At 42.8% G+C, this 27137-nt stretch overlaps 1 protein-coding gene across 2 annotated transcripts in view; it reads left to right on the forward strand.

Annotated features, from left to right (window-relative positions):
* LOC122788849 (NFU1 iron-sulfur cluster scaffold homolog, mitochondrial-like) overlaps positions 1-27137 on the forward strand; it is a 274386-nt gene that overhangs the window by 120147 nt on the left and 127102 nt on the right. For both annotated transcript variants that reach the window (XM_044055741.1, XM_044055742.1), the window contains exon 3: positions 12572-12707. In XM_044055741.1, coding sequence (XP_043911676.1) covers positions 12572-12707 — 136 coding nt within the window. The remainder of the gene's footprint in view (positions 1-12571; positions 12708-27137) is intronic.

The following is a 27137-nucleotide window of genomic DNA, read 5'->3' on the forward strand; positions in this document are numbered from 1 at the left end:
GATTCATGCCTCTTCCATATCAGCACATTATAATACTGAGCCACTCCTCTTCTCTCATCCCCTTCTAAAACAATTCCTTAGAGGGGGCCAAAAATGTAAGACCGCCCCCCCCAGTAGAACTCCCACTCCAGCCTGGGACCTTAACTTTTGTATTGGAAAAACTCACTCTTCCTCCCCCCCTTTGAACCAGCTGCTACAGCAGAGTTGAAATTCCTTTCTTGGAAAACAGCTTTACTTCTAGCCATCACTTCAGCAAGAAGAGTGTTTGAACTGCAGGCCCTCATGGCAGCGGAACCCTTCATTATCTTCCATGCGTGCAGGGTTTCCCTCGGGACTAATCCCATCCTTTATGCCCAAGGTGGTGTCTAGTGTAGCTCTAAACCAGTCCATTCATGTGCCTACTTTTTTCCCCTAATCCTCAGAATAAAGGGGAAAAATAATGCATTCCCTGGATGTACACAGCTTAGATTCTATTTGGACAAGACTAAGCCTCTCAGAAAATCTGGCCAGCTGCTAATTAGCTTTGCTGCAGGGGCAGAGTGGAAGGCTATTTCAAAGCAAACCATCTCCAAATGGATAGCACATTGTATCCATTTCTACTACAGACACCTTGGAAAACCTACCCCACAGGGAATAAGAACACGTTCCACCAGGATTGCATCTACCTCTACTGCATTTCTCAGGGGAGTCCCTACCAGGGACATCCTGGAGGCTGCAACCTGGAGCTCTGTACATACTTTCACCAAGCATTACAGCCTGCCTATCTTTTCTAGATCCAGAGCTGGATTTGCCACAGCAGTCTTGCAGGGCCTGATTGCTAGCCCTAATGTTCTTTGACTACCACCACCCTCCCTTAGCTTTGGGAATCAACCCAAATGTGATGAAGCACGAAGAACGTAGTACAGTTGTGTACACGTACCATAAATGTAGATGCTGGAGTGTATTCACTGTTGCAGTTGTGGTTACCCTCCCTCCAGCCCCCTGACTTCTCTTGACTTTTACCTTTCCTTCTTGTTTGGCATATATTATATCATGTGGATTTTTTTGCTGGGGGTTTTGTATACCATATAATTGCTTCCTATTGTGGGGGCACCTGACATCTGGGGCAAGAAAAACTGATGTAATGGCATCGGTTGCATGTTTTATACCCCTGACATCATGGAAGAAGCGACAGCCTCCGATGCCAAAATCTAAAGACTCTGGTATTCAGGACGGCTGAGGGCTACCTGCAGGCAGATAACCCATATGTGATAACTGCAACAGTGAATACACTCAAACATCTACATTTATGGTAAGTGTACAAAACTGTACTTTTCCTGTGGAAAGCTGAAATGTATCTTCATATGGTGCCTGATCAATTGCTTCCTGTTCCACTGGTTTCCTCTTAATTTGGATATACATTGCTCTGTCCTGTTGTGGTACTTTCTGAATTAGATTTTCTACACTGAATCCTTCACTTTGTAGTGGTTTTAGCAGAGCTGCTTATGTGAGCATGCAGCAGTCTATTCGAGCCAATGGTTTTAGCAGAGCTGCTTATGTGAGCATGCAGCAATCCATTCATGACAGTAGTTTTAGCAGAGCTGCTTGTGTGAGCATGAAACAGTCCATTCGAGACAGTGGATTTAGTAGAGCTGCTTATGTGAATATGCAGCAGTCCATTCAAGGAAGTGGTTTTAGCAGAGCTGCTTATGTGCATGTGCAGTAGTCCATTCGAGATAATGGTTTTAGCAGAGCTGCTTATGTGACTGTGTAATAGTCCATCCAAGACATCATTCCAAGAGGTTAGACTTTTTGACAGAGAAAGCATTACACTTGCACTGCAACTTCTGAGTTGCATAGATCCTGGAAGCAATGCTAACAATTTGTAGGCAAGGGCTGGGGTTCTGACTCTCATGTGTTAATGCCTAGGAGTGGATATTTTCATTGTGAGTTTGTATGTCTGTGCTTGGGTTGCTTGCATGTGTGCATGTTTTTGGTCATATTGTGTACAGTTTTGTACTACCTAGGATTAACCTTTCTTTTCAACAATGTAGGACTTCAGCTTTTGAGACAGGTATGACTGACGTTTATTTAGAATAATACTTTTGAATCCGATTTACTGTATTTGAGCAAATTTATTGTTCTTTTTCTATCTGTGTTTTCTTAAGCAAAATTAACAGAGCCAAGTTGTTAGTATGAAAAGCTGTGTTTTGTTACCTTCTGTGTTTCTTTGCTCTCTCTGTTCTTATCTTCAGTCTTTGGTAGCTGGAGTTCATGCTGACTTCTGAACATGCATTAGTATTGACAGGAAGAGAAAACCCTTTTGTGTTATTCATGTGTTGCATCTACCCCCTCCCATTTCATTTTCACTGTCATATCTCATACTGATTTAAAATTTTGTCATTTCATGTTCCGTGATCTCCTTTAGCAGTCTGTTTTATTTCTTTCTGAAATGTTATTAAAATAGTCGTATCTTGTATTTATCTTTATTTGTTTACTGGGAAATTCCGACTGGACACACCTCCATTTTCAGCGGAGGCCTGGGGAGAAAAGCTCCACATGCATACATAGTGTTACATTATAAGCTGTTTGGGGTTTGTGTGACAGATGTTTTCATTCTCCATCCTCTGTCCTTCCTCTATACTCTTATTTAAATCTTCCTATCACTATTCAATGTAGCCATATCAGGTTCCTGTCACTATTCAGTGTAGCCATATCAGGTTCCTGTTCTGTGTTCTTCCTATCACTATTCAGTGTAGCCATATCAGGTTCCTGTCACTATTCAGTGTAGCCATATCGGGTTCCTGTTCTGTGTTCTTCCTATCACTATTCAGTGTAGCCATATCAGGTTCCTGTTCTGTGTTCTTCCTATCACTATTCAGTGTAGCCATATCAGGTTCCTGTTCTGTGTTCTTCCTATCACTATTCAGTGTAGCCATATCAGGTTTCCTGTTCTGTGTTCTTCCTGTCACTATTCATTGTAGCCATATCAGGTTCCTGTTCTGTGTTCTTCCTGTCACTATTCATTGTAGCCATATCAGGCTGTCTGTTTTCTTGTCACTATTTATTGTGGTCCTTGCAGGTTCCCTGTTATGTGTTCTACCTGTCACTTTTGTGTAGCCATATCAGGTTCCCACTTCTCTGTCCTTCTTGTCTCCATTCGGTGTAGACATATCGGGTTCCTTTTTCTCTTACCTCCACTTCTGTTGTCAGGAAAGTGAATACTCCCAGCCTCTTTGGCCTGTAATAACAATGACAAATGTCCCTTATCACTTACTGTTCTTTATCAGGCTGTGCACATTTTCTCAAAACGTGTTTTTCCGTGACTGGTGTCCAGTGAGGAGCACACTGCTTGATGTGTGGTCTCACTAAAACTCTGTGTGGAGCAGTTATATTTCTGCACTTCTTCATTCCTTTCCACAGATTATTCCCTTAGACTTTTGTATTTCTTTCTAGCTCCTGATGATTCATTTTATATGTGCTAATCATCCCCAAGTTATTTTCTTTCTCCGTGGTTGTGAGTACTTTCCCTTCTGTAAAGTATTTTACTGGAGATCATTATATTTCTTTGTGCACTGCGTCAGTCCCACTGAGTCTATTCTAAACTTGGCTCGGCCATTATTTATACTTTTTCCAACCATTGTATGATCCTTGAGTAACATTTATCATAGTCTTAATCCCACTGGTGATGTTTACGACAGGTAACCTTAGAATTGACCTTTAATATCCCATGCTAACCACCTCACTTTCATCTGACTTCATTACATGTCCTCCTTGGGCAGTTTTTGAGCCAGTTTACTGGACTGAAGCCTACTGCTTGTTCTCTGATCTTAATGCTCTCTATAGACGTCTGTTATGAGTCTTACTAAAATCTAAGATCAGGTCAGTGCTCACTCTGTATTCATGTCTGCAGTTATCCATTTGTAGAACTCGCGGTGTATTCATGTCTGCAGTTTTCCATTTATAGAACTCTAGCAGGATGATATTACTTTTCTTCCATGAATCTATTTTAATGCACAAAGGTTCATTTTCTGGGCAGAATTTGAACAGCCTAGTTCTAAAGCTTTTTCCACCATTTCATTTGCTGGACTTGACATGAGGCTTACTGGCCATAATTCCATTGCCTTTTTAGACCCTCCCTTTTGTAAATAACCAGTATTGCCTTTGGCATGCCCCCTATAACCCCAGAACTCTGTTTACTAACTGTGTGGTCACTGAACGTTTGCTGTAAGGAGGACTTTCTTGCCTCCTAAATTCAGTGATCTGTGAATTGCTTTACATTTTGGTACAAAGAGGGCATTTAATGTTCTGAGGCTGACAGAGTGGAACTTGAGTATATTTTTATCACTGAAACAGTGGCTTCCATTGTTTCCTTTCTGGTTTTGGCAGTTTGTCTGTTAGTCTTGTTTTCCTTTTCCCTCTGTCCAGTCTCATCTCGTTTGGCTGCAGTTTTAGAATTATCTACAAACTATTCCAGCTTTATTTTTTAGTTACAGCTTCTTCGCGATTATCTTTTCCTCACATTGTTTCATTTTTAAACCATAACTTCCTGGAATCTGTTTTATTCTCTATCTACTGTTGCATACTGTGAAATTCTGAGAGTTGCTTAACCAGACTAATGTTTCTTGGTCACTCCTGAAAAGCCAATTGTACCTAATGAATCGATTGCCAAAGGAGGCTGTTGGTAAATGGAGACAACATTTTTTACTCCATGCCACTCCCCTATTTTTCTAAGAGAGCAGTCTCAGTCTGCCATTCTTTCTAGATCGTGTGTGTGTGTGTGTGTCTGTGTGTGTGTGTGAGATACTTCAGATTTCTTTAACTGCATAATGGTTGAGATCTTCATGCTGCAGTTTTTAACAGCTGTTTGCCTTGTGTACAGATCTGCAGTGGCTTACTATCGATAGATAAGAATTAACCTTCGGCAAACATGGGAATGCTGAACGGCATTTGGATGATTTCCATCTTGCTGAATGTTAATTGAGCAAGAGAGTTCATGTCAGCGATTGCCACAGTGCATTCACTGATAGGAGCTCAATGTTATGGGTACAGATCGTGGTACAGTGCAGACTGGGAAATTCATCCCTTTCCTCACTGTAGTGCAGTCCCGAAGTTGGAATATATGGTGAGCAGAGGGTGTGGGGGACATGGGGGCTTGCTCCCGTGCAAAACGGTGAATTCAGATTAGGAGCTAGACATGCCTTAACTCCTATGTGGACATCCCGTTCAATATTCGATGTAAATGTCAAATCTGAATTCATTCATCAGATTTGACATTTACACCTCATTAGTATGCACGGATTTGGCATTGTGATTCAATGTTAAAAACAGATTTTGTTTTTAACATCAAGATTTTGATAGTAAACCATCTGCGGTCACAATTTGTATGGAGGCATTAGTTTTTAATTAGGGAAGATTGTTGAACATCAGTGCCTCCAGTTTCACATTGCAGTAGTAGTAGTACAATGTCGCATGTTATGGTCTTGTATAGAATTGTCACTCACAAGTTAGGCAAATATCATGATGTTAAGTTGTCAATCTCGCCTTCTCTCTTGCTGGATGGGTTCAGCGCCGATCCTCGGCTCCAACTCGGCACTTGCTAAGCTCGAGAGCTAATTTTACCAGCTCGAGGCAACCCTATATCCCATGATGCAAGGCGGAGACTACCCAGATCTCGTTTGCCGCTTCGCTAACGAGGTGCCTTTTTTTACCAGCTCCAGGTAAGTTTCTAAATATAACACTTTAGTCTAACCCCTTTAAATTTTCATATCTATAGTGGTTTTTTGTTAACCTTAACACTTACTTTAACCCTATTCCCGTTAGTGTTCCCTTTTTTTTTTTTTTTTTTCGAGTTATTTATCCCCTTTCCCTAGCTTAGGCCTTAGGCCTTCCCCTTCCTAAATTTTTTTCCTGTCAGGGATTGTTTGTGTCTGACTGTGTTGTTATCCCTGTTTAGTTTAAATTGTTGGATTGGGTGTTTTTGTGTGTGTGTGTTAGTGTTTTGTTTTTCACAACTTGTGTTTCCTCAACACAGTTATGTCGAAGGACACAAAGGTCTCAGGCTTCAAGAAGTGTGACTCGTGCTGTCAGAAGATGTCTCTGACAGACGGTCACACTTCTTGTGTTTACTGCCTGGGACCTCTGCACCTGCAGGACTCTTGTGCTATCTGTCATGCCTTCAGCCCAAGAGTCCTGCAGGAGCACAGAAATAAATTGATATTAAGGGGCTTATTAAAGCCTGAGAGCTCCCAGACTAAGTCGGCGCCGGGGAAGCCCTCGAAACCTATCAAGCCTTCGGCTGAAAGTTCCAAGCCGTCAGCTTCTGGTTTATTTTCACCAGTGTCGAGATCGGCTCCGGCCGGAGCCGATCCTTCCATTATAGCAGTCACAGTATTGGCTCCATCCGGTGCCGATACTGCCCAATCTGGACATTCAGTGTCGGCTCCGGCTGGAGCCGACGTATCCTCGGCTCCGTTGGCTCCATCGATCTCTAAAAAGAGATCTCGATCCCCCTCATTAGAGTCGATACGTTCGGCTCCAAGATCACCCTTGCTCTCGGAGCGGAGCCATCGGAGCCGTTCTTCTCGGTCGTCCAGGCTGTCTGATCACGACCTCGAGAGAGTGGTGAGTAGACTATTAAAGTCTCAGGCATTGGCCCAAATGCTCCATAGCCCATCTCAACAGATGGTAGCTATTTCACATCCACCAAACATTCCTCCTTCGACTCTCTTACAGAGCTCGGAGCCGGAGCTCCTCGGAACCGTGACCATTGTAGCTTCGGAGCCGATACCACCCCTTTCGGCTCCATCGTCCTCTGCTCCGATTTCCTCCTTGAGGCCTTCATTGGAGGGATCCGGGCATCTGGTCTCTCTCGTCGGCTCCGAGGGGGCGAGTGGCATCGGACCCTTGTCCGACCCCGTTCTCCCTCTCTGGGCTTCTGCGTTGGTGAGCTCAGCCCCGACATCTGCCTCGAAGCCTTCCCTCTCGGTGAGGCCTGGAGTTCCTATCTGTTTGGAGCGGGAACCTTCTGGTCTCTCTGACGGGGGAGCCTTCAAGGTGATGAGGAGTGTACTAGCCCCTGGGCTTAGTCAACGGACAGTTCCATCAGCTCCTCCCACTACAGTGCCTGCTGACGTCTCTTCCCACTCTCTCCCGGACCCAGAGATCCAACGCCTCAGGTTTCCCCATTGGGAATATCTTCCTCTTCCGAGGCTTCTCCTGATCCATCAGGTGAACCTCTGCGTAAGAGGACATGTAAGAGGAAACATCTAGACTCCCCTGAGTCTATTACATCTGATACTGACCTGGATGAGTCTGAGGGATCCTCAAGGTCTTCCTCTGAGGATGTCTCTTTCTCAGACATCCTTGAACTCCTTAAGCAGAGGGGGAACTGGCCCTCCCTTAATCCTTCCGAGGACGAGTCAGTATACCTGGAGGCGTTCGGATCTCGACCCTCCACCTCCTGGGTGTCTCTGCCTTTCGACCATCTTATGGATGTAGTGGCTCGGAAGGCGTGGATGGCTCCGGATTCGGTGGAACTTATTCCTAGGAGGCCTTCAAAATTCATTACGTTCCCACCAGATAGACAATATTTGACAAAGGGTGTCCCAGTTGATGCCATGGTGGTGGCTGCTGCCACCAAGAAGGAACTAGTTGATCCTTCAGTACCTGTCCATCCTCCTAACAAGGATTCTAGGACTATGGACAGGTACGGCAAGCGGATTTTTTCTTCAGCGACTTTTGCCATGAGATCGCTGAACTACTTGTGCCACTTCACCCGCCTTCAAAGAGATGTTCTTAAAGAGTTGGGAGAAGTTTTACAGGATCAGTCAGCTGCTGCGTCTCAGGATAAGATTAGCTCACAGCTAGGAATCCTTAACTCCATTGTTAACTCCTCTATGTGGCTCATTTCTTATGCAGCCGATGGAGCGAGTAGGGCCGCAGGCACAGGAGTGGCTTTAAGGCGTCAGTCCTGGATTCGGCTTTGTAATTTTGTAGATCCCTTCAAGGCGTCCTTCACAAACTCCCCTTTTGATGGTTCGACCTTGTTCGGACCTCAAGTGAAAGACACTTTGACTAGATGTGAACAAGATGGCAAGACTCTTTCTGCCGTAGGAGTCCGTTTCTCCACCCCTTCAAGACCTTACCCCAAAGGACAGAAGAGAGGGAAAATGTGGTTCCGCAAATCTCAAGGAGTCACGCCTGACGCACAAAGTCAGTTTACCCCCAGAGGCAGAGGGGGTAACAATAATAGACGCCCTAGGGGCAGAGGGGGTCCGCAGAATCAGGGTAGCAGAGAGCCTCTTTCTGACAAACCCTTCCAGCATCCCTGAGATGTTGCCCGATTGTCCACCTTCGGAGGCAGTCGGGGGAAAATTATCGCTGTACCCAATAGCCTGGCTTTCCCTTTCTCAAGACAAATGGGTACAGTCTATTATATCCGAAGGTTACAAAATTCCCTTTATTCAAACCCCAATTCAGCAAAAGGGAACCCTTCCAGACGTTCCACCGGTCTAAGGGAACTAGCAGTACTAGAAATATCAAAACTGCTAGCAAAAAGAGCCATCCAGCCAGTCCCAGCGGACCAAATAGGATCCGGAATCTACTCAAGGTTCTTTTTAGTTCCAAAAAAGACAGGGGACTGGAGACCAATATTAGGTCTGAGCAAACTAAACAAGTTTGTAAAGAAATCAAGATTCCGGATGGTCACGCTTCAGTCCATTCTACCCTTTCTGGGCAAGGACAATTGGATGTGCTCGATAGATCTTCAGGATGCATACTATCTCATAAAAATTCACAGACGCTCCAGAGGATTTCTCAGCTTTCGGCTGGGGACCAGTCACTTCCAATTCAGAGCCCTGCCCTTTGGACTCACTACAGCCCCCAGAGTGTTCACCAAATGTATGGCAGTGGTTACGGCTCACCTGAGACGTCAAGGATTCCAGGTGTTTCCATATCTAGACTGCTGGCTCCTCACTGCCACCACCAGGCATCAACTTCTCCAAGCCAGAGATTACACCATTCACATTTGCAGAGGGTTAGGGATTTCTATAAATTTTGAAAAATCTGCCTTGTCGCCTTGTCAATCTATTACTTTTATAGGTGCAAAATTGGACACCGTACAACTTTCAGCAAAGTTAACAGACCAAAGGATCTTGGACATTCAAAGACACGTCCAGGTGATTCTTCTCAGCAACAGAATTCAGGCCAGATTTGCTCTGAAAGTATTGGGTCTTATGGCGGCCGCCATAACACTTCTTCCCTTTGCCCGCTTTTACATGCGTCTTCTACAATGGATGCTATTCGCCCAATGGTCTTTTCAACAACTTCCCATGCATCACAAGATCATAGTAACTCCAACTTGCAAAAGGCATCTGACCTGGTGGATATCGTCCCCTCAAGTCCATCAGGGCAGACCCTTTGTTCCTCCTGCCCCAGTTGCCACGGTTACATCGGACGCCTCCCTGATCGGGTGGGGGGGGCATTATCAGGGCAGAATGGTCCATGGCACTTGGCAACCTTTCGAATACCATCTGCACATAAATGTCCTGGAGATGAGAGCGGTGCTTTTAACGTTGCAAGCCCTCAACGACTCTCTTCCCCTGGGAACTATTGCAGTCCAAACGGACAATATGTCCGTAGTGTGGTATATCAACAAACAGGGCGGAACCAAGTCCTATCCACTGTGTCGAGAGGCTCTCAGACTTTGGCAATGGGCAATCTCTTCTCAGCGGTTTCCGATAGCAACGCATATCCCTGGGAAATCCAACATCATAGCGGACAGATTGAGCAGAGCTATTCTCATGCCTCACGAGTGGTCTCTCAAACAATCAGTGATGGAAGAGATTTTTCAGAAGTGGGGCCTTCCTTGCTGCGACCTTTTCGCTACACCTCAAAACAGCAAATGCCCAGACTTCTTCTCTCTCTTCCCCCTTCCAGGCCATCCCCCCAGAGACGCTCTAACCCAAGATTGGCCCTGGGGACTTCTTTATGCCTTTCCCCCCTTTCCGCTGATACCTCAACTAATTCAGAAAGCAACTGCCTTGAGAGCCAAGTTGATTCTCGTTGCCCGTTATTGGCCTCGACAGATATGGTTTCCATTCCTACATCGTTATCTCTTGGTACAGCCATGGCATCTGGACCCGGTTCCAGATCTTCTGACCCACCAGTCGGAGCAGCTGCACCAATCCATACCTTCTCTCAACCTCACTGCTTGGTTGCTCCACTTCCATCCTTAGCCAGGCTTCCTATGATTTCTAATCCCGTCCGGGATATCATAGTAGCTTCCCTAAAATCTTTCTGGGCAAAAGCTAGGAACATAGACTCCTATAATGCTCCTATTCATTCGGTCTTGGACTTCCTAGCTGAGATTTTTCATTCAGAATCCTCTTCCTCCACAGTAAAAGTTCAACTGGCAGCCATTTCGAATTTTCATATAGGCCTTTTGGACCACAACATTATGTCACATAAACTTTGCAAGGCATTCCTTCGAGGTATCTTTTTACTTAAACCTCCGATTAGAGACCCCCCACCACAGTGGGATCTAAATTTAATTTTAACATCCTTGATTCTTCCCCCGTTCGAACCTGCAGATGCCTGTTCTTTGAAATTTCTTTCTTGGAAGACACTTTTTCTAGTCGCCATTACTTCTGCCAGGAGAGTATCTGAGCTTCATGCTCTCTGCATTCGTCCTCCCTATTTAATGTTCCACAAAGATAGGGTATCTCTAAGGACTAATCCGTCTTTCTTACCAGAAGTGGCATCGCAGACTAACCTAAATCAATCCATTGATCTTCCAGTGTTTTTCCCGAATTATTCTGATAGAGCGGAACAAAAGTTACATTGTCTTGATGTTCACCGCCAGCTCAGATATTATCTGGACAAAACTAAACTTTTTAGGAAATCTGATCAACTGTTTCTATCCTATGCAGAGAACAGGAAAGGCCTTCCAGTTTCCAAGGTAACTTTATCTAGATGGCTGTCTTCTGTGATCACTTACATTTATCAGCTCAGAGGCAAAGAGTTGATTTCTAAGCCAAAAGCCCATTCTACCAGAGCTCTAGCTACATCGACAGCTTTTCAAGCTAGACTTCCAATAGACACTATTTGTGCAGCAGCCACATGGGCCTCTCCTCATACCTTTGTTTCACATTACAAATTAGACTTGGCCTCCAGAGACGAGCGAATTTTGGTTCCACCGTTCTCAAGAGTCTGTTCCATTGAGCCACCCAGGATAGAGGTGCTAGGGACGCGGTCCCATCCAGCAAGAATGAAGGCGAGATTGACCACTTAACATTAAGAAGTTATGTACCTACCATAACGTTCCATGTTAGTTGTCTTCTCTCTCCTTCTTTCTTGTGTCCCGCCCTCCATCCCCCTAGCCTGGTCAGACTGAGAAGATTATGCCTCTTCTATTAAGAGGTTTTATTCCTTTTCTAGCTATTCAGCTTCTAGTGTCACTAGATTAGGTTGATCCTTTCTAGAGGATTATGATGTTATTTAGTATTGTTACTTTTTCTTCCTCCTCTACAGTTGGAAGAATATATTACTATTTCCTTAGCTACCAAATGAGATCTGGGTAGTCTCCGCCTTGCATCATGGGATATAGGGTTGCCTCGAGCTGGTAAAATTAGCTCTCGAGCTTAGCAAGTGCCGAGTCGGAGCCTAGGATCGGCTCCGAACCCATCCAGCAAGAAAGAAGGCAAGAGAAGACAACTAACATGGAACGTTATGGTAGGTACATAACTTCTTATTTCTGTCCCATGCCAGTAAGTATATGTATGTAGAATTGATAATTATGGAACACAAAACTATACTGATCCAGAGAACAAGTCACAGTTGCAGATTGATACAATACACACTTGTGATTTCTTTTCTTTTTTTTTTTTATTTTTTAATACTCCTTTTGGAGTCGACATTATCTTATTATATTATCTTATTGTAAGAGTGTGTGATTTTTCCGATGTTTATGTAGAATAGTTTGCAGCTAAAAGCAATTTACTCTTTTAAGCATTGAATGTACCACAGATTTACAGAATTGTTTTCATATAATGTTCTTGCTGAACTGTTTGAACATTTGCTCATTAGTTCTACTTTCAAAGTTGGCCCCAACCCTGTCTTGGACCTCAGGTTTCTTATTGTCTTTCGACCACACATTTAGGACTGTTGGGGATAGACAATGAACTTTCCTGCATTATCCAGCGCTTGTACATGAAGATACCTCTGTGTTCATTGCAGACTGTGTTGTGGACTGAAGGCAACCATCTTAGTTGTTGGCTGCTTTTCATTCTCACACTGATCTCTGCAGATGAGCTCTGGCAGCACCTTTCTGTGCTGCAGCTCTTGGTAACATTCCTTCTGCTACCCATTTGTTGCTCTGCTAAGCACAGTGTTCAGGGTATGATTGTACCCTCCCCACACAGAGTATATATAAAATCAGCTCCCTTATTTTTTGCACCATTGGCTAATTCCTGTGTGACTAGAGTTTTGATCTGAACCATTTTTGCTACTAGGGTAGTCACCATCAGCAGGCTACTGGACTAGATGTAGGACTGGGCATCTCAGTTATCAAACCGTTTTGTTTTTCTTACAGCACGGTGTCTAATGATGCAAATCCAGGAAACACCAAATCCAAACAGCTTAAAATTTCTGCCTGGTAAACAAGTATTGGAGTCGGGAACTATTGATTTTCCAAATCCTGCTGCTGCAGAAGATTCTGCTCTAGCTAGGTGAGTACCTGTCATGTAATATCAGGTAGTCATCTGTAAAAGTGGTAGCAGGTTTTATCAACTCTTTTAATGGGCTTGACTTGTACAGGAACCTGTTATTTTTTTCCTAAAAAAAAAAAAAAAAAATGTAGGTTCTTAAATTTGTGACACCTTTCTTTGGTGAGCGTATTTCAGGTGAAAATATTTTAGATTTATAAAGAAGTTTGCTTAATGCTGTTTCTGGTGAGTGAATGCTCTTCTCTCATGGTATTTCTTATTTAAACCTGAATAAAATGATTAAATGTAGAATCGGCTAATTAACTTGCTCAGATGCTTGGGATTAATTGGCTAGAATTACCCCACCACTTCACATATACTCAACTTACCTTTGCACATCGACTCATCCGCCAACCTGATAAAACATGGACCCTTCAATCCTACGTTAGTAACCGTAATCTCTGATCCTCCAAAATATCCTCATTGCAAGTCTCCAAAGCCAACAATGAAAACAGTGACTCACTCTATTCCAACTACATCTCTAAAATAGAACTCCGTCCCACAGCCAATTATAGCCACTATCAATCACTTCAAAAAAGTCCTAAAAGACTTGCTAGGTAAAACCTGGATCTGCTCCTGCTCTTGTCCTGGTTAATACTTCCATCTGCTCTTTCTTTCATCTCTCACTCTCAGCCACTATTTCTACTTATTGTTTTCTGTACATCCACACATTGGCCCATCTTGTATCTCCTACTGTCTTCTCCCTCCCTCCTGTATCTTCCTTCACCCCCAGCTCTCTAACTCCTCTTTACCTAAAGTTATCCTCCCTGTGCTTTTATCTCCATGCAATATATTTTCCCTTAGCCAGTTTACATCCCCTTCCTGGAGTCCTTTTACATCCCCTTCCTAGAGTCCTTTTACATGCACGCAATCCTGTTTCTCCAAATGACTTTAGGAGCAAACTGTGACCTTATTCTATATTTTCTCTGGTACAAGTCATTAGGTTTCACGTTCTAACTGCTATTTTCCCACAAATATACTAACCTCTACACTAATTGTGCACCTTTCATGTGTATTCTGTGTTTCAGACTGAAAATTGTCACGCATTGTTTGCCCCTTGTATTATTTTTTTTTACAAAATATTGTAAACTTTGTTTTCTGTAAAGTTTTGTAAATGTTTTGTGTACAATTTTGTAACGTGTATCTGGAGTTTTTCTCCTTGGGCCTCCTCTGAAAATGGGATTCTACCCAGTTGAACTATCCCAGTAAACAAAGTAAAATAAAAATAAAAAATAATAATTTCTCTGTATTGATGCTTCATGGTTGTGGAAGTGATTAAGAAAAGAGAAAAGCCCATTGCACATTTTCTTTTGGTAGTCATGACTCATTTTGTTTTGGTAGCCAGTGACTCACTCCATTCCAGCTACATCTCTAAAAATAGAACTCCGTCCCTCAGCTAGTTATAGAAAACAGTAAGTAGGACGCACGCATAACATTAGGGGTTCATGTACTCATTTCTTTGAGAAAACCCTCTTGCTGTAATCTAAATATGTTTGAGTCATATTTGTATTAATATGTTTTGGAGTTATACTTGGTTATGGTACTATTTTTTTTTTGTTACCTATGTTATCCTAATTGTTTTTGTAATTGGAGCTTTTCTCCTTGGGTCTCCACTGAAAACGGGCTCCTGCCCAGCTGAACCAACCCGGTTAACAAATGTCAGATAAATAAATAAATAGTCACGTTTTTGAAGATTAGATTCTCAAAATGGTAACTTAACAGAATTTTCAAAGTTTTCCATGAAGTTGGGGACCTATGAGTTAGTACAGTAGACAGTGGAATTAGGGGGTTAATGTCCCTTGCACAGAGACAAATGGATTAAAAGTTGTATTGATTTAATCAGATGATCTTCAAGAGTCTTCCCTTGAATAAGAGTTCTAGGTTTTGCTTCTGTTTACCATTTAATGTCCCGAATGTATGCATTATTTTGACTGTGTTTCTGACCACTTAAGTTTACATCAGAAAGAAGTAAATGTCTGAACCGTTAACTCAGTCAGCTGTCATTACAGTTCATGTGCTGATACTTTGTTTCTTTGCTGGATGCTAACTGCCTTGGGTTACTATTTTTAAATAAAGTAACTTTTGATATACCATTGTAAACCAATGTCTGACACTATCTGTCACATGACTGGGAGAAGAGCCACAGTAGAAAAAGGGCTAACAATTGATGCAAAACTCCAGAAATCATGACTATACCCTGGAGAGTTTTCTACAGCAAATGTACTGGTGATCGCCTTGGGGGATGGTTCATAAAATCCAAGGACTCCTGAATAGTAATGCTGAGAGATGGCAAACGCATGTATCTACTGAATATTAATAATTAACAACTTGATACCTTCTAAAGTAATAGTTGCTCTAGTTCCACTTTTGTCTTCAGAACTGCAATCATTTTACAGAGCAGGAAAAAATGATCACAGTCCCGTTGCTTCAGTGGAACTGAGCTGGGGCATCCATGTGCACCACTGGTGGCCTGAGTTTGGGAGCAAACTGGAGCCACCACAGAGGATAGAATAAGGTTTGCCTAAAAGCACCTGAAGGATCATCTAGTAGAAGGCTGGAAGCATGGAATGAGGACTCAGTTGAGGGTTAACCTATAGATTATACCTGTGGAAGGACTTGTTTATAGAGCTGGAAGTTGTGCCTGGGAGAGGCTTGTGGCCTTGGACTGTTTTTATAAGCAGCATGTATCCTAGTGGGGCTTTGTGGACTATGAAAGTTGAGCACATATAATGTAAGGCACTGTAAAAATTTGCTTAAGCTTGCACAGCCAGATGGTCTATGGTTTTGATTTAGTTTGTGAAAAGAAAATGTCTATTTTTAAGTAGTCCTACCTCCAGTCGTTATTTGGTCTTTGTGGGGGGGGGGGGGGGGGCACGTGTGTGTGGGCATGCACGCTCACGTTATACACACACATATGTATACGTGTGTGCGTATGTGTGTGTGTGTGTGTATGTATGTGTGTATATGTGTATATATATATATATATATATATATATATATATATATATATATATATATATATATATATGTGTGTGTGTGTGTGTGTGTGTGTGTATTTTTGTATGTGTGCTTGTATATGTAATTTATATGTACATAAAGCCCCCCATTGCATCACCTTACTAATGCATGCTAACCCTAACAGTGCATCTTACCATATAAAACCATTTCTGTAACACTACTACTGAACAAGGCAGTTGGACACTCGCCACAAGCATCTAAACACGTGCACGATACTTAGTGTTAGTGATTGGTACCTGGTTTTGGACAAAAAAATGGGATAGCATATTTGGGACCCCCCCAAAAACACACACACACATGTAAGTCAAGTCTTTTAATTACTTATTTTTGGTTGGTTCTTGAGTGGGTTACTAAATGGTAAGACACCAGATGGTGTCATGCACTTATTTTCTATTATGTGTAATATTCACACACTGGAGTATTTTTGGATTCTATGTGAAATAATTTAAAAAAAAAATAAAATATTTCATTTCATCCTGGGATACTAAGGATTACCTTTAATATGTAGTGACAGATGTCCTTCTTTTCTCTTTGTTATTTTGATAGCTTTCAGCTGCTTGTTTATATACAATTCCAAGCATTTGTAGATGCATGCTTTTTTGTATATTGATTTGATGTTATGTAGCCCTATCTCACCGTAATTCTTGCTGAATGGGTTCAGAGCCGATATTTGGCTCTGACTCGGCCGATACTAAAGCTCAAGAGCTTTTACTGGCTCGGGGCTAACCCCTATCTCATGGTGCCTCATGGCAATTCCCCAGATCTCGTTTGCCGCAAAAGCTTCGAGGTTGTCTCCTTACTGGCTCGTTGGCCAAGTAGAAGATTTATTTACTAAATCATGTCTTTTTCACCTCCTTTTTCTTCATCTTTTATTCCTTGTAGTCAATAGCTTTATTGTGTGATTGTACTGAGTGTTTGACCCCTATTTCCCCATAGGATTGTACGGCCCATTTCAGTTAGAGGGCCATAGTTGCCAGTTTAAGTTAGAGGGCCTTTCCTCCCTGCGTGTTTCTTATAAAAAACAAAATATATATAAATAAATAAATAGAATCCATCCTTTTTCTATCTTTACTGTTGTTGGTATTTTTACCTCGGTAGATAGTATAGTTAGCATTGGTGTCTCTTTTTCTAGGTAGCTCTGTTAGTTGATTCTTGTTAGCATGTCTAAGGAAAAGGACAGAGAACACAAGGACCATCGCCCTTCGGCGTTTAAAAAATGTGATGGATGTTCACAAAAGACGTCTGTCACACTAGCTGTGTGTACTGCTTAGGCGAACCCACTTACAGGAGCCCTGTACCTTTTGCAATGCCTTCAGTACCAGGGTTTTGATCGAGCAGAAACGCAAACTGATAGATAGGAGTCTTATGACCAGTTCCTTCCAGGAACAGCTGGAACTTGGTCAGACAGCTCTTAAGACTACTAAAAGGAAATCTTTGGCTCCAGCTTCGGAACCGCCGAAAAAGTCCAAAGCGACAGAGCCAAGGGAATTCTGGCTCCAATTCCGCTTCTTCTGTCTCAGTGCAGTCTGTCTCTTTGGTGCCAAGGCAACCTTCGGTACCGAGTCTGTCTCTTTGGTGCCAAGGCAACCTTCGGTACCGAGTCAGTTACCCGAGATTGACCCTGTCTCACCTACCTTGAAATCTCCTATTGGAGAGGAGGAGATCTCCTTCTGTCTCCACCCGATCCTCCAGGACACTCTCAGATGAGGACATCGAGTGGGTGGTGAAGAGGTTGCTTTATGACCCGGTTTTGGTAAGAAAATTGGCCCCTCCGGAACCAAAGGCTTTGGAGTTGACCCTTTTGCAATCCACTGCTCCTCCTCCGACTGCTTCGCTCTTGGAGCCGATCACTTCAGGTTCCTCATTGTTGGTTCCTTTGGTTCCAAGGATTCTTCCTGCTTCCTCAGAACCGATAACTCTCTCTCTCTCTCCTCAGCAGCTCAGTCAGGAGCCGAGGGATCTGGGAGCCGATGCTCTCGAGTCGACTCAAGGGGGATAGTCACCCTGGGTTTTCTGCAGAACCAAGCCTCCCTCGCTGCACTTCGGCTCGACACAGCTTGGTTCCCACATCTGCTTCGGAGCCATTCCCCCTTGCTTGGAGCAGACCATCCGTCTCTTCGGAGTGGGGAGGAAAGGCCTTTGAAGCAATAGAGAAGGCTTTATCCTCTGCAAAAGCCATACCTTTGGAACCAATGTCCCACCAGCAGCCGGCAGCAGCATCTTCTCCCCTGCCACCCCCACAGCGTAGGGAACCAGAGACTCAATCAGCCCCCATTGGAGATGGCCCCTCTTCCGCGACCTCCCCAGATTATACCACTGGAGAGCTCCTGTGGAAGAGACTTTTTGTAAGAGGAAGCATGTTGACTCACCTGAGTCTGTCACGTCTGACACTGATTTGGAGGAATCGGAAGGGTCCCCTAGATCCCCCTCTGTAGATGTCTCCTTTTCTGACATCCTGGAAATCCTTAGAGGGGTGATTGGAAGACCTCTAACCCTGCTGAGGATGAATCAGTGTATCTTGAGGCCTTTGGTGCCCAACCTTCCACCTCCTGGGTGACACCTCCTTATGACCAGCTCTTGGGGGTCATATCGCAGAAGGCCTGGACCTCCCCAGACACAGTGGAGCCTGTCCCGAGGAGGCCAGACAAATTTATGACTGCACCAGAAGAGAAGTCGTTTCTTTCCAAAGGGGTTCCTGTTGATGCTATGGTGGTAGCAGCAGCCACCAGAAGGAGTTGTCCGAGACATCTTCCAATATCTATCCTCCTAACAAGGAGTCCAGGACGATGGATAGTTATGGAAAGCGTACCTTCTCTTCAGCGGCATTTACCTTAAGATCGCTGAATTACCTTACCCATTTCACTCAACTTCAGAGGGATCTCCTGAAGGATTTGGGAGATACCCTTCAGGGTTCAGTAGCTCCGGGATCCACCAATAAGGTTTCTGTGCAGCTCTCCACCCTTACATCGATAGTGAATTCCTCCATGAGGCTGATTTCCTTTGCAGTGGAAGGAGCGAGTAGGGCAGCCGCAGCAGGAATCTCTCTTAGGAGACATTCTTGGAGGTGTCTTTGTAACTTCACAGAATCCTTTGTCTTCCTTATCAACGTCCCCTTTGATGTCTCGTTTCTTTTTGGACCTCAGGTAAAAGAGACCTTGACCAGGTGTGAGCAGGAAGGGAAAAACTTGTCTGCTGTCGGAGTCAGTTTCTCCCTTCCTCCTAGACCCTATCCCAAGGGTCATACAGGAGGGATAATGTGGTTCCGTAAATCCCCAAAAGGTTTCCCTCAGGCACAAGGTCAACCCACCCCTAGGGGCAGAGGGGGAGGATGTAATGGAAGACGCCGCCCTTGCGGCAGAGGAGGTTCGCAACACCAGGGAGATGGAGACATCTTCTCTGATTGTCCCTTCCATCGCCCATGAGGGGTTGCCTGACTGTCCATCTCTGGAGGCAGTCGGGGGTCGTCTAACACTGTACCCAAGCACCTGGCTAAACATTTCACAAGATCTTTGGGTACAAACCATAATATCAAGAGGTTACCCGATTCCCTTTGTTTCTGATCCCTTAATAAACCGGTCTCTTCCAGACGTGCCACCCTTTCAACTAGACCATGCAATATCAAAGGTCATCTCGTTGCTGCAAAAAAGAGTCATCCAAGAAGTCCCCACAGAGCAAATAGTATCCGGAACTTACGATTCTTTTTAGTTGCAAAAAAGATAGGGGACTGGAGATCAATTCTAGATCTCAGCAAATTCAACAAGTCCGTAAAGAAAGTTCCGAATGATCACTCTGCAGTTGATATTTCCCTTTATCGGGAAAGACAATTGGATTTGCTCAATAGATCTTCAGGACGTGTACTACCACATCAAAATGGACAGGCGCTCCAGAAGGCACTTAACGCTTTTGGCTGGGAGCCAGTCATTTTCAGTTTCGAACACTGCCCTTTGGTCTTACTACAGCCCCCAAAGTGTTCACCAAATGCATGGCAGTGGTAACGGCTCACCTGAGACATCAAGGATTCCAGGTGTTTCCATACCCAGACGACTGACTCCTCACTGCTACCACCAAGCATCAACTGATCAGAACCAGGGACGAGACTCTATTCTTGTGTGCCAGTTTAGGCATCACAGTAAACCTAAAAAAATCAGCCTTATCTCCATCGCAGCACATTGTATTCTTAGGCACAACCACCATGTCAGCAAGACTAACACCAGAAAGAGTAGAATCATTACACAACTAAGTCAGATCTTTGCTAAACAGTCACAAAGTTCAGGCCAGGGTAGTCCTTTAAGTCCTAGGGACTATGGCTTCCTCCATTCTGTTAGTTCCTCTAGCCCCTCTGCACAAGAGTACTTCAATGACTACTATTTGCTCAATGGTCAATGCAGGATCTTCCCCTGTCTCATCAGATTCTCATCACAAACACCTGCAAGAAGGATCTGACATGGTGGTTGTATATGGAACAACTTCTCTTAGGTCGTCCACTTGTTCCTCCTCAAGAAAAGCAGTTTTGACCATGGACGCCTCCCAGAAAGGGGGGGGGGTCATTATCTGGGAACCACGAGAACCACTTGCACATCAATGTTCTGGAGATGAGAGTGGCACTGTATGCATTGCAAGGACTTCACAGTTCTCTTCCCACTGAACAATTGCGATTCAATCAGACAAACATGTCTGTCGTGTGGTACATAAACAAGCAAGGGGGAATCAAATCTTATCCGCTTTGCCGAGAGGCCTTAAGAGTTTGGAAATGGGCGATGGACACACAATGCTTTCTGGTAGCAATGCACATCCCGGGGAAGTCCAATGTGATAGCAGACAAACTCAGTCGAGCAATCTTCATGCCTCACAAGTGGTCCCTGAATGCAGAAGTTGTGAAATAGATCTTTCACAGATGGGGCCAGCCTTGCTGCGACCTGTTCGCTACACACCTGAACACCAAATGCAGCAGCTACTTTCCCCTAATTCCCCATCTGGTGATGTCACCCAGGGATGCTCTAGTCCATGATTGGCCCACGGGACTCCTTTATGCCTTCCCACCTTTTCCTCTCTTTCCAAAGGTAATGCAGAAAGCAAAACATTTGAGGAGTACCCTGATCCTCATTGCTCCTTACTGGCCTTGTCAAGTCTGGTTTCCCTTCCTGTGGCCCTACCTCTTAGAGGAACCATGGATTCTGGAACCATCTCCAGACTTCCTGATTCATCAGTCGGGGCAGTTCCATCCGACCATCCAGACCCTAAAATTGACAGCATGGCTGCTCCAGTTCCATGAATAGCCAGGTGCATTTCCCTCTCACCTTCAGTCAAACACATTCTGATTTCTTCCCACAAGCCTTCCACTAGGAAGTTATACTCCAGCAAATGGAAAAGGTTCTCTATTTGGGCTGTAAACCAAGGCTTGGATCCCTATACAACTTCTGTAGAATCTATTTTGTCCTTTCCTGCGTCCATCTTTCATGAATGAGCTGCAGCCGCTACAGTTAGAGTTCAGTTAGCTGCCGTCTGTAATTACCATTTTGGATTCATAGGAAATCCCATCATGTCCCACTGTTTGTGCAAAACCTTTCTGAAGGGAGTTCTCCTTCTCAGGCCTCCAATCAAACAGCCACCAGAACCCTGGGACCTAAATTTAGTTCTCACATCCTTAATTTCTTCACCCTTTGAGCCCTCTTCATCAGATCTGAAATTATTATCTTGGGGAAACACTATTCTTAGTAGCCATAACCTCTGCTAGGAGAGTATCGGAACTGTAAGCTCTTACTATTCGGCCTCCTTACATTGTTTTTCACAAGGATAGAGTCTCACTTAGGACTAACCCTTCCTTTCTTCCCAAGGTATGCTCAGAACATACTATTGAGCTACCAGTGTTTTTTTCCAAATCATTCTAATAAATCTGAATACAGACTACAGCAATTAGATGTCCACAGAATTCTCAGGTTTTACCTACGCAGGACTAAAGAATTTAGAAAATCAGATCAATTATCTGTTTTATTTTCGGACAAAAATAAAGGCTTGCCTGTTTCTAAGGTTAGCCTTTCAAAATGGCTTTGAGATTGCCAGCAGTCTGATAAGCAAAGGAAATGCAAACAGTTACCCAGCTAAATAAAAGGCCCCTCTACAAGGGCAGTATCAACTTCATGTGCCTTTACATCTAGGCTCCCAATCAAACGGTTACCCAACTATATAAAAGGCCACTGTACAAGGGCAGTATCAGCTTCATATGCCTTTAGATCTAGGCTCCCAATCAAACAGTTACCCAACTAAATAAAAGGCCACTGTACAAGGGCAGTATCAGCTTCATATGCCTTTAGATCTAGGCTCCCAATCAAACGGTTACCCAACTAAATAAAAGGCCCCTCTACAGGGGCAGTATCAACTTCATGTGCCTTAGGTCTAGGCTCCCAATTGATACTATTTGTGCAGCAGCTACTTGGGCAAGACCACATACCTTTGTCATTCATTACAAATTGGATTTGGCCTCCCGGGACAGGTCATCCTTTGAGTCCACTGTGCTGAAGAGTCCTTCGCTTGAGACACCCGGGATAAAGGTGCTAGGGACGTTGTCCCATCCAGCAGGAATTTCGGCGAGATAGGACTAAATAACATAAAGAAGTTATGTACTTACCATAACGTTCCATGTTTGTAGTCAATCTCACCTACATTCTTGCGTCCCTCCCTCCTGCCCCCTTCCTGTTCCTGGAAGATCTGGTGGACTATACTTATGCTGTCTGACCTGGTTGTAGTGGTTGTCCACCTGGCATAGATAATGTTACACAATGTTATGTCTGTATGTACACAGTTATTGAATAGTTTCATAACTATTGGGTACTTATTGCTTTCTTGCAAACAAGATCTGGAGAATTGCCGTGAGGCACCATGGGATAGGGGTTAGCCTCGAGCCAGTAAAAGCCGAGATCGTATCGATTAGTATCGGCCATGTCGGAGCTGAATATCTGCTCCAAACCCATCCAGCAAGAATGTAGCCGAGATGGACTACAAACATGGAACATTATGGTAAGTACATAACTTCTTTTACTCTTGTTCATAGTAGGCTATCTGCCCTAGGGCATTTATAAGCCTAGCCAGAGTGTGTTTGGCTTTCGTCACCCATTTTAAATTAATTTTGCTATGCCCTTTTTCGAGGTTAGTATACTGTGCCTCTGTCTAACAGTGACACAGAAGTAATACCTGGGGTAAACCTACGATCTCCCATCCACTCATCAAGATTCCTCTTGAAGAGAGTCAATGAGGGACTCTGCCTAACCTGGACTGGGATTTTATTCCAGAGTGAAGGGAGCCTCTGGGTTATGAATCTGTCCCTCCAGCATGTCCTATTTATTTCAGTGCTGAGGTTCAAGTCTCTCGAGCGTGTAGCTCGATGGGATTTGGATTTTCTGAGGTGCAGCATGTCCATTAATTCCGGGTTGGACATGGCTTTATACGTCAGGCACAGATCGCCTCTGAGCAGGCGGTATGCCACTGAGTAGAGCTGGAGTTTCTTTAACCGGGAAGTATATGGCATCTGTTTGAGCCCTATGATCCTCTTGGTGAGGTACTTTTGGGGTCTTTCCAGTTGCTGCAGGTGTCTGGTAAGGTACATCCCGAAAGGGGCATTGTACTCAATTATGGGCCTGATGAGGGATGAGTAAAGAGGCACGATGACCTCCCCTGATCTAGATGTGAATCCCTTCATGATTAGGTGGGCTATATAAAATGTTTTTCTAACCACTTTGGCCACGTGGTTGTCAAATGAGAGATTGCTATCAACTTGGGTCCCCAGGTCCCTAATTACTTCTTCTGTACTTAATGGATTACCACCTATGTGGTAATTTGTGGGCACTTTGTTTTGCCAAAGGGATGACTATACACTTTTGGCGTTAGCTTGAGGCCATGGCTCTGGCACCAGTTGTCTGTTTCTATGAGGCCCTTTTGGAGGATGCTTGTGTCGGCTGGAGAGTCGATTATGGTGCCCAGTTTGCAGTCATCTGCGAACTTAGTCAGCCACAGTCCTTCCGTGTTGGCCTGTACCTCCGAGAAATATATACCGAACAAGAGAGGTCCCAGGACTGAGCCTTGTGGGACGCCACTTGTAACTGGTTTGGAGTCTGACATGGCTCCAGCAATTCTAACCATGTGGGTTCTGTCCTTGAGCCAGTTTGCAACCCATCTAGTGACATAGGGGTTTATATTTAAGCTGGTGAGCTTGTTTACATGAAATAGATAAAAATTTATCATAACTGTGAGTTTTACTCTTTGGCATACATATTTGTGAATTAAATAGTCTCCAGAAATGATGTATATGAATTAGTTCATCACATGATGCTAGATTTGCATATAAAATTTGTTTAGATTTTGTACTTATTAAATGATAAGAATGAAGTTATCGGGTGAAACTGGAATGTTATTGGTAGCTGGATAAAGCACTTAGTTAAAAAAAAAAAAAAAAAAAAAAAAAAAAAAAATTGCAGGTTACTGTTATGTTTTTGCATGTGTTTCTGCCATGAATTATCATTTGTGACTTGTGCACTTGTGGAAATGTAATATATGTTTAATAAGCATGTACATATGTGTTTATTATTTTATATGAGAGCAAGCACACACACACACACACACACACACACACACACACACACACACACATACAAAGCCCCCCCCTGCACCACCTTACTAATGCTTGCTAACCCTAGCATCACATTTTACCTGTCTGGCGGTTGGTGCTGAGGGTTAAGGCTATGAATTGTAGTTCCTGTGGTATAGGTATGAGTTCCCCAGCCCTCATTTGCCTGCTCTGTGACCCTGCGCAAGTCACTTTACCAGATATTGCAACTGGGTTGTCTCCTGCTTATTATTATTATTATTATTATTATTGTTGTTGTTGTTGTTGTTGTTGTTGTTGTTGTTGTTGTTGTTGTTGTTGTTGTTGTTGTTGTTGTTGTTGTTGTTGTTGTTGTTGTTGTTGTTGTTGTTGTTGTTATTATTATTGTTATTATTATTGTTATTATTATTTTTGTTGTTGTTATTGTTATTATTGTTATTATTATTATTTGTTGGCACCTTACAGAAAATCCACTGAAAAACAACAAACTTGACACAGACCACAAGCGTCAGCACACATGCTCAGTACTAAATTTATCCCTTTAGCTAACCTTAACACTAACACACACACACGCCATTCAGTATGAGGCAGGCTTGAGAAAAAATACATGCGTACGTAGTGCTGCATAAAGCATACGTAATGCTGCATAAAACAATGTATGACAAAAACTTGGGTATCTCCTTTTTTGTAATATATGGAGTTCAATGCATTAATTACATTTGCACTTGTAATTGATGGTTTTATTTCAGGATACTTAGAATAATAAAGCATGTATCTAAAATGGGACTACTACAAGCACTCTGAGACTACTGTCTTGATGCTAGACACCCCAGCATTTTGAAGCACAGGTGGGCTGCTGCTTGTGCTCAGACTTCAACATGGGTTTGGGCATGCAACTGTCATAGCTTATATTATTCATGTTTGAGCAAGTGAAGTTCAGCAGTTTTGGTGAGGAAGGGGTGGGAGTGTGAATTAGGGCAGTGGCTGCCAGTGGAGTTTTAGGTTTAGGGATCCAAAACTGGATTTTAGGTTTAAGGAGTTGGAAGAGAGTCTTAGGGTTAGGGTGTGAGAATGGAGTCTTGGGTAGGTTACCTTACACAGTACCAAAAAGCCCTCTGAGCAGAGTAGACACACATTTGTTTTGTATGTTGGAGAAACAATGTACCCAGTAGCTATAAATTAATTACCTTTGTTGATCTTGTTCATCCTCTTCAACTTGAGGACTTTATCTGCAGGCTAACGTTTGCCCAACACGTCGATTTTTCTCAGCCGTTCGATTCCCCCAGCCTGGAATGCTGTATGCTTCCCTACTTGTTCACCATTTGTATTGCTCCTTTCATCGTCAGCCAGAGTTACCTTTTCCCTAATCTCCATTTGTGCCTTTTAGCAGTGTTTCTCATATTTTTTTCATATGTTTTCGGCACAGATTTTGCAAATGATTGTTATAACTTCGTTTTAATCAATTTTCAAATTAGTGATTTCTGTCTCTTCTTGTTTTAAAAACTTTAAGTTGCTGTTTTTCCCCCAGTAACTACTAGACGTCTGCACCCTTCTTGCTTGTGCTTCGCAGTTGCTGAATTGTTGGTGTTCTTAGCTGAAAGTCGAGGCTGGCTTTATGCATAGCCACCTTAGGGCACTGTACTTGTCATGGCACTGTTATCCAATTTTATTTTTTACAGCAATTCTCGAGTTGACTCATGTTAAGTTAAGCTTAACTGTTGTGAGGTCATAGGAGTAGAGACCTTGTAAGTTTCAAATGTAGCTGCAAAGACACCTGAGGCAGTTTTTATACTATGAAGTGTATTCTTTGGGTTTACTGACGGACTGTAGTAACATATTTTTTTTTTGTAAATTTTTTATATGTGTGTGTCATATATAGCTATACCTGTGTGTGTGTGTATATATGTGTATGTATGTGTGTGTGTGTATATATATATATATATATATATATATATATACACATAATTTATATATCTAAATGTGTGTGTATATATGTATACCAACTACGAGATCGCACTACAGTGCACTAAAGGGAAATCTTCCCTTCCTGCACTAAACGGAAATCCCCATTGAAACGTTTTAACTTTTCCAAATTCGAACGTATGGCATTCGAACTTGTTACGGTTCGACAACGTCATATGTATCCTATATACATATATATATATATATATATATATATATATATATATATATATATATATAATATATATATATATATTGTGTGTGTGTACATTATATATATATATATATATATATATATATATATATATATATATATATATATATATATATGTGTGTGTGTGCATATATATATATATATATATATATATATATATATATATATATATATATATATATATATATATATATATATGTATGTATATGTATTTTTATTATATATACACACACACACCCCTGTTAAAATGCCAGGTTTCTGTGATATAAAAAAATGAGACCACAATAAATCATTCAAAACTTTTCCCACCTTTAATGTGACCTATGACCTGTACAATTCAATTGAAAAATAAATCTTTTAGGGGAAAAAAATATAAAAAATAAACGTACAATACGCTGGTTGCATAAGTATGCACACCCTTAAACTAATACTTTGCGTACATTTTGATTTAATTACAACATTCAGTCTTCTTGAGTACACTGATTAACCCCAAATAAAGTTCAGTTGTCCTAGCAGGATTTTCCTGACTTTTACCAAGTTGCTTGCTACAGCAAAAGCCGTGGTTCGCAGAGAGCTATCAAAGTGATCTCATTGTTGAAAGGTA

The sequence above is a fragment of the Protopterus annectens genome, chromosome 14.part0, assembly GCF_019279795.1.
Source record: "Protopterus annectens isolate FY-2018-M chromosome 14.part0, PAN1.0, whole genome shotgun sequence".
In the NCBI taxonomy this organism is placed as follows: domain Eukaryota; kingdom Metazoa; phylum Chordata; order Ceratodontiformes; family Protopteridae; genus Protopterus; species Protopterus annectens.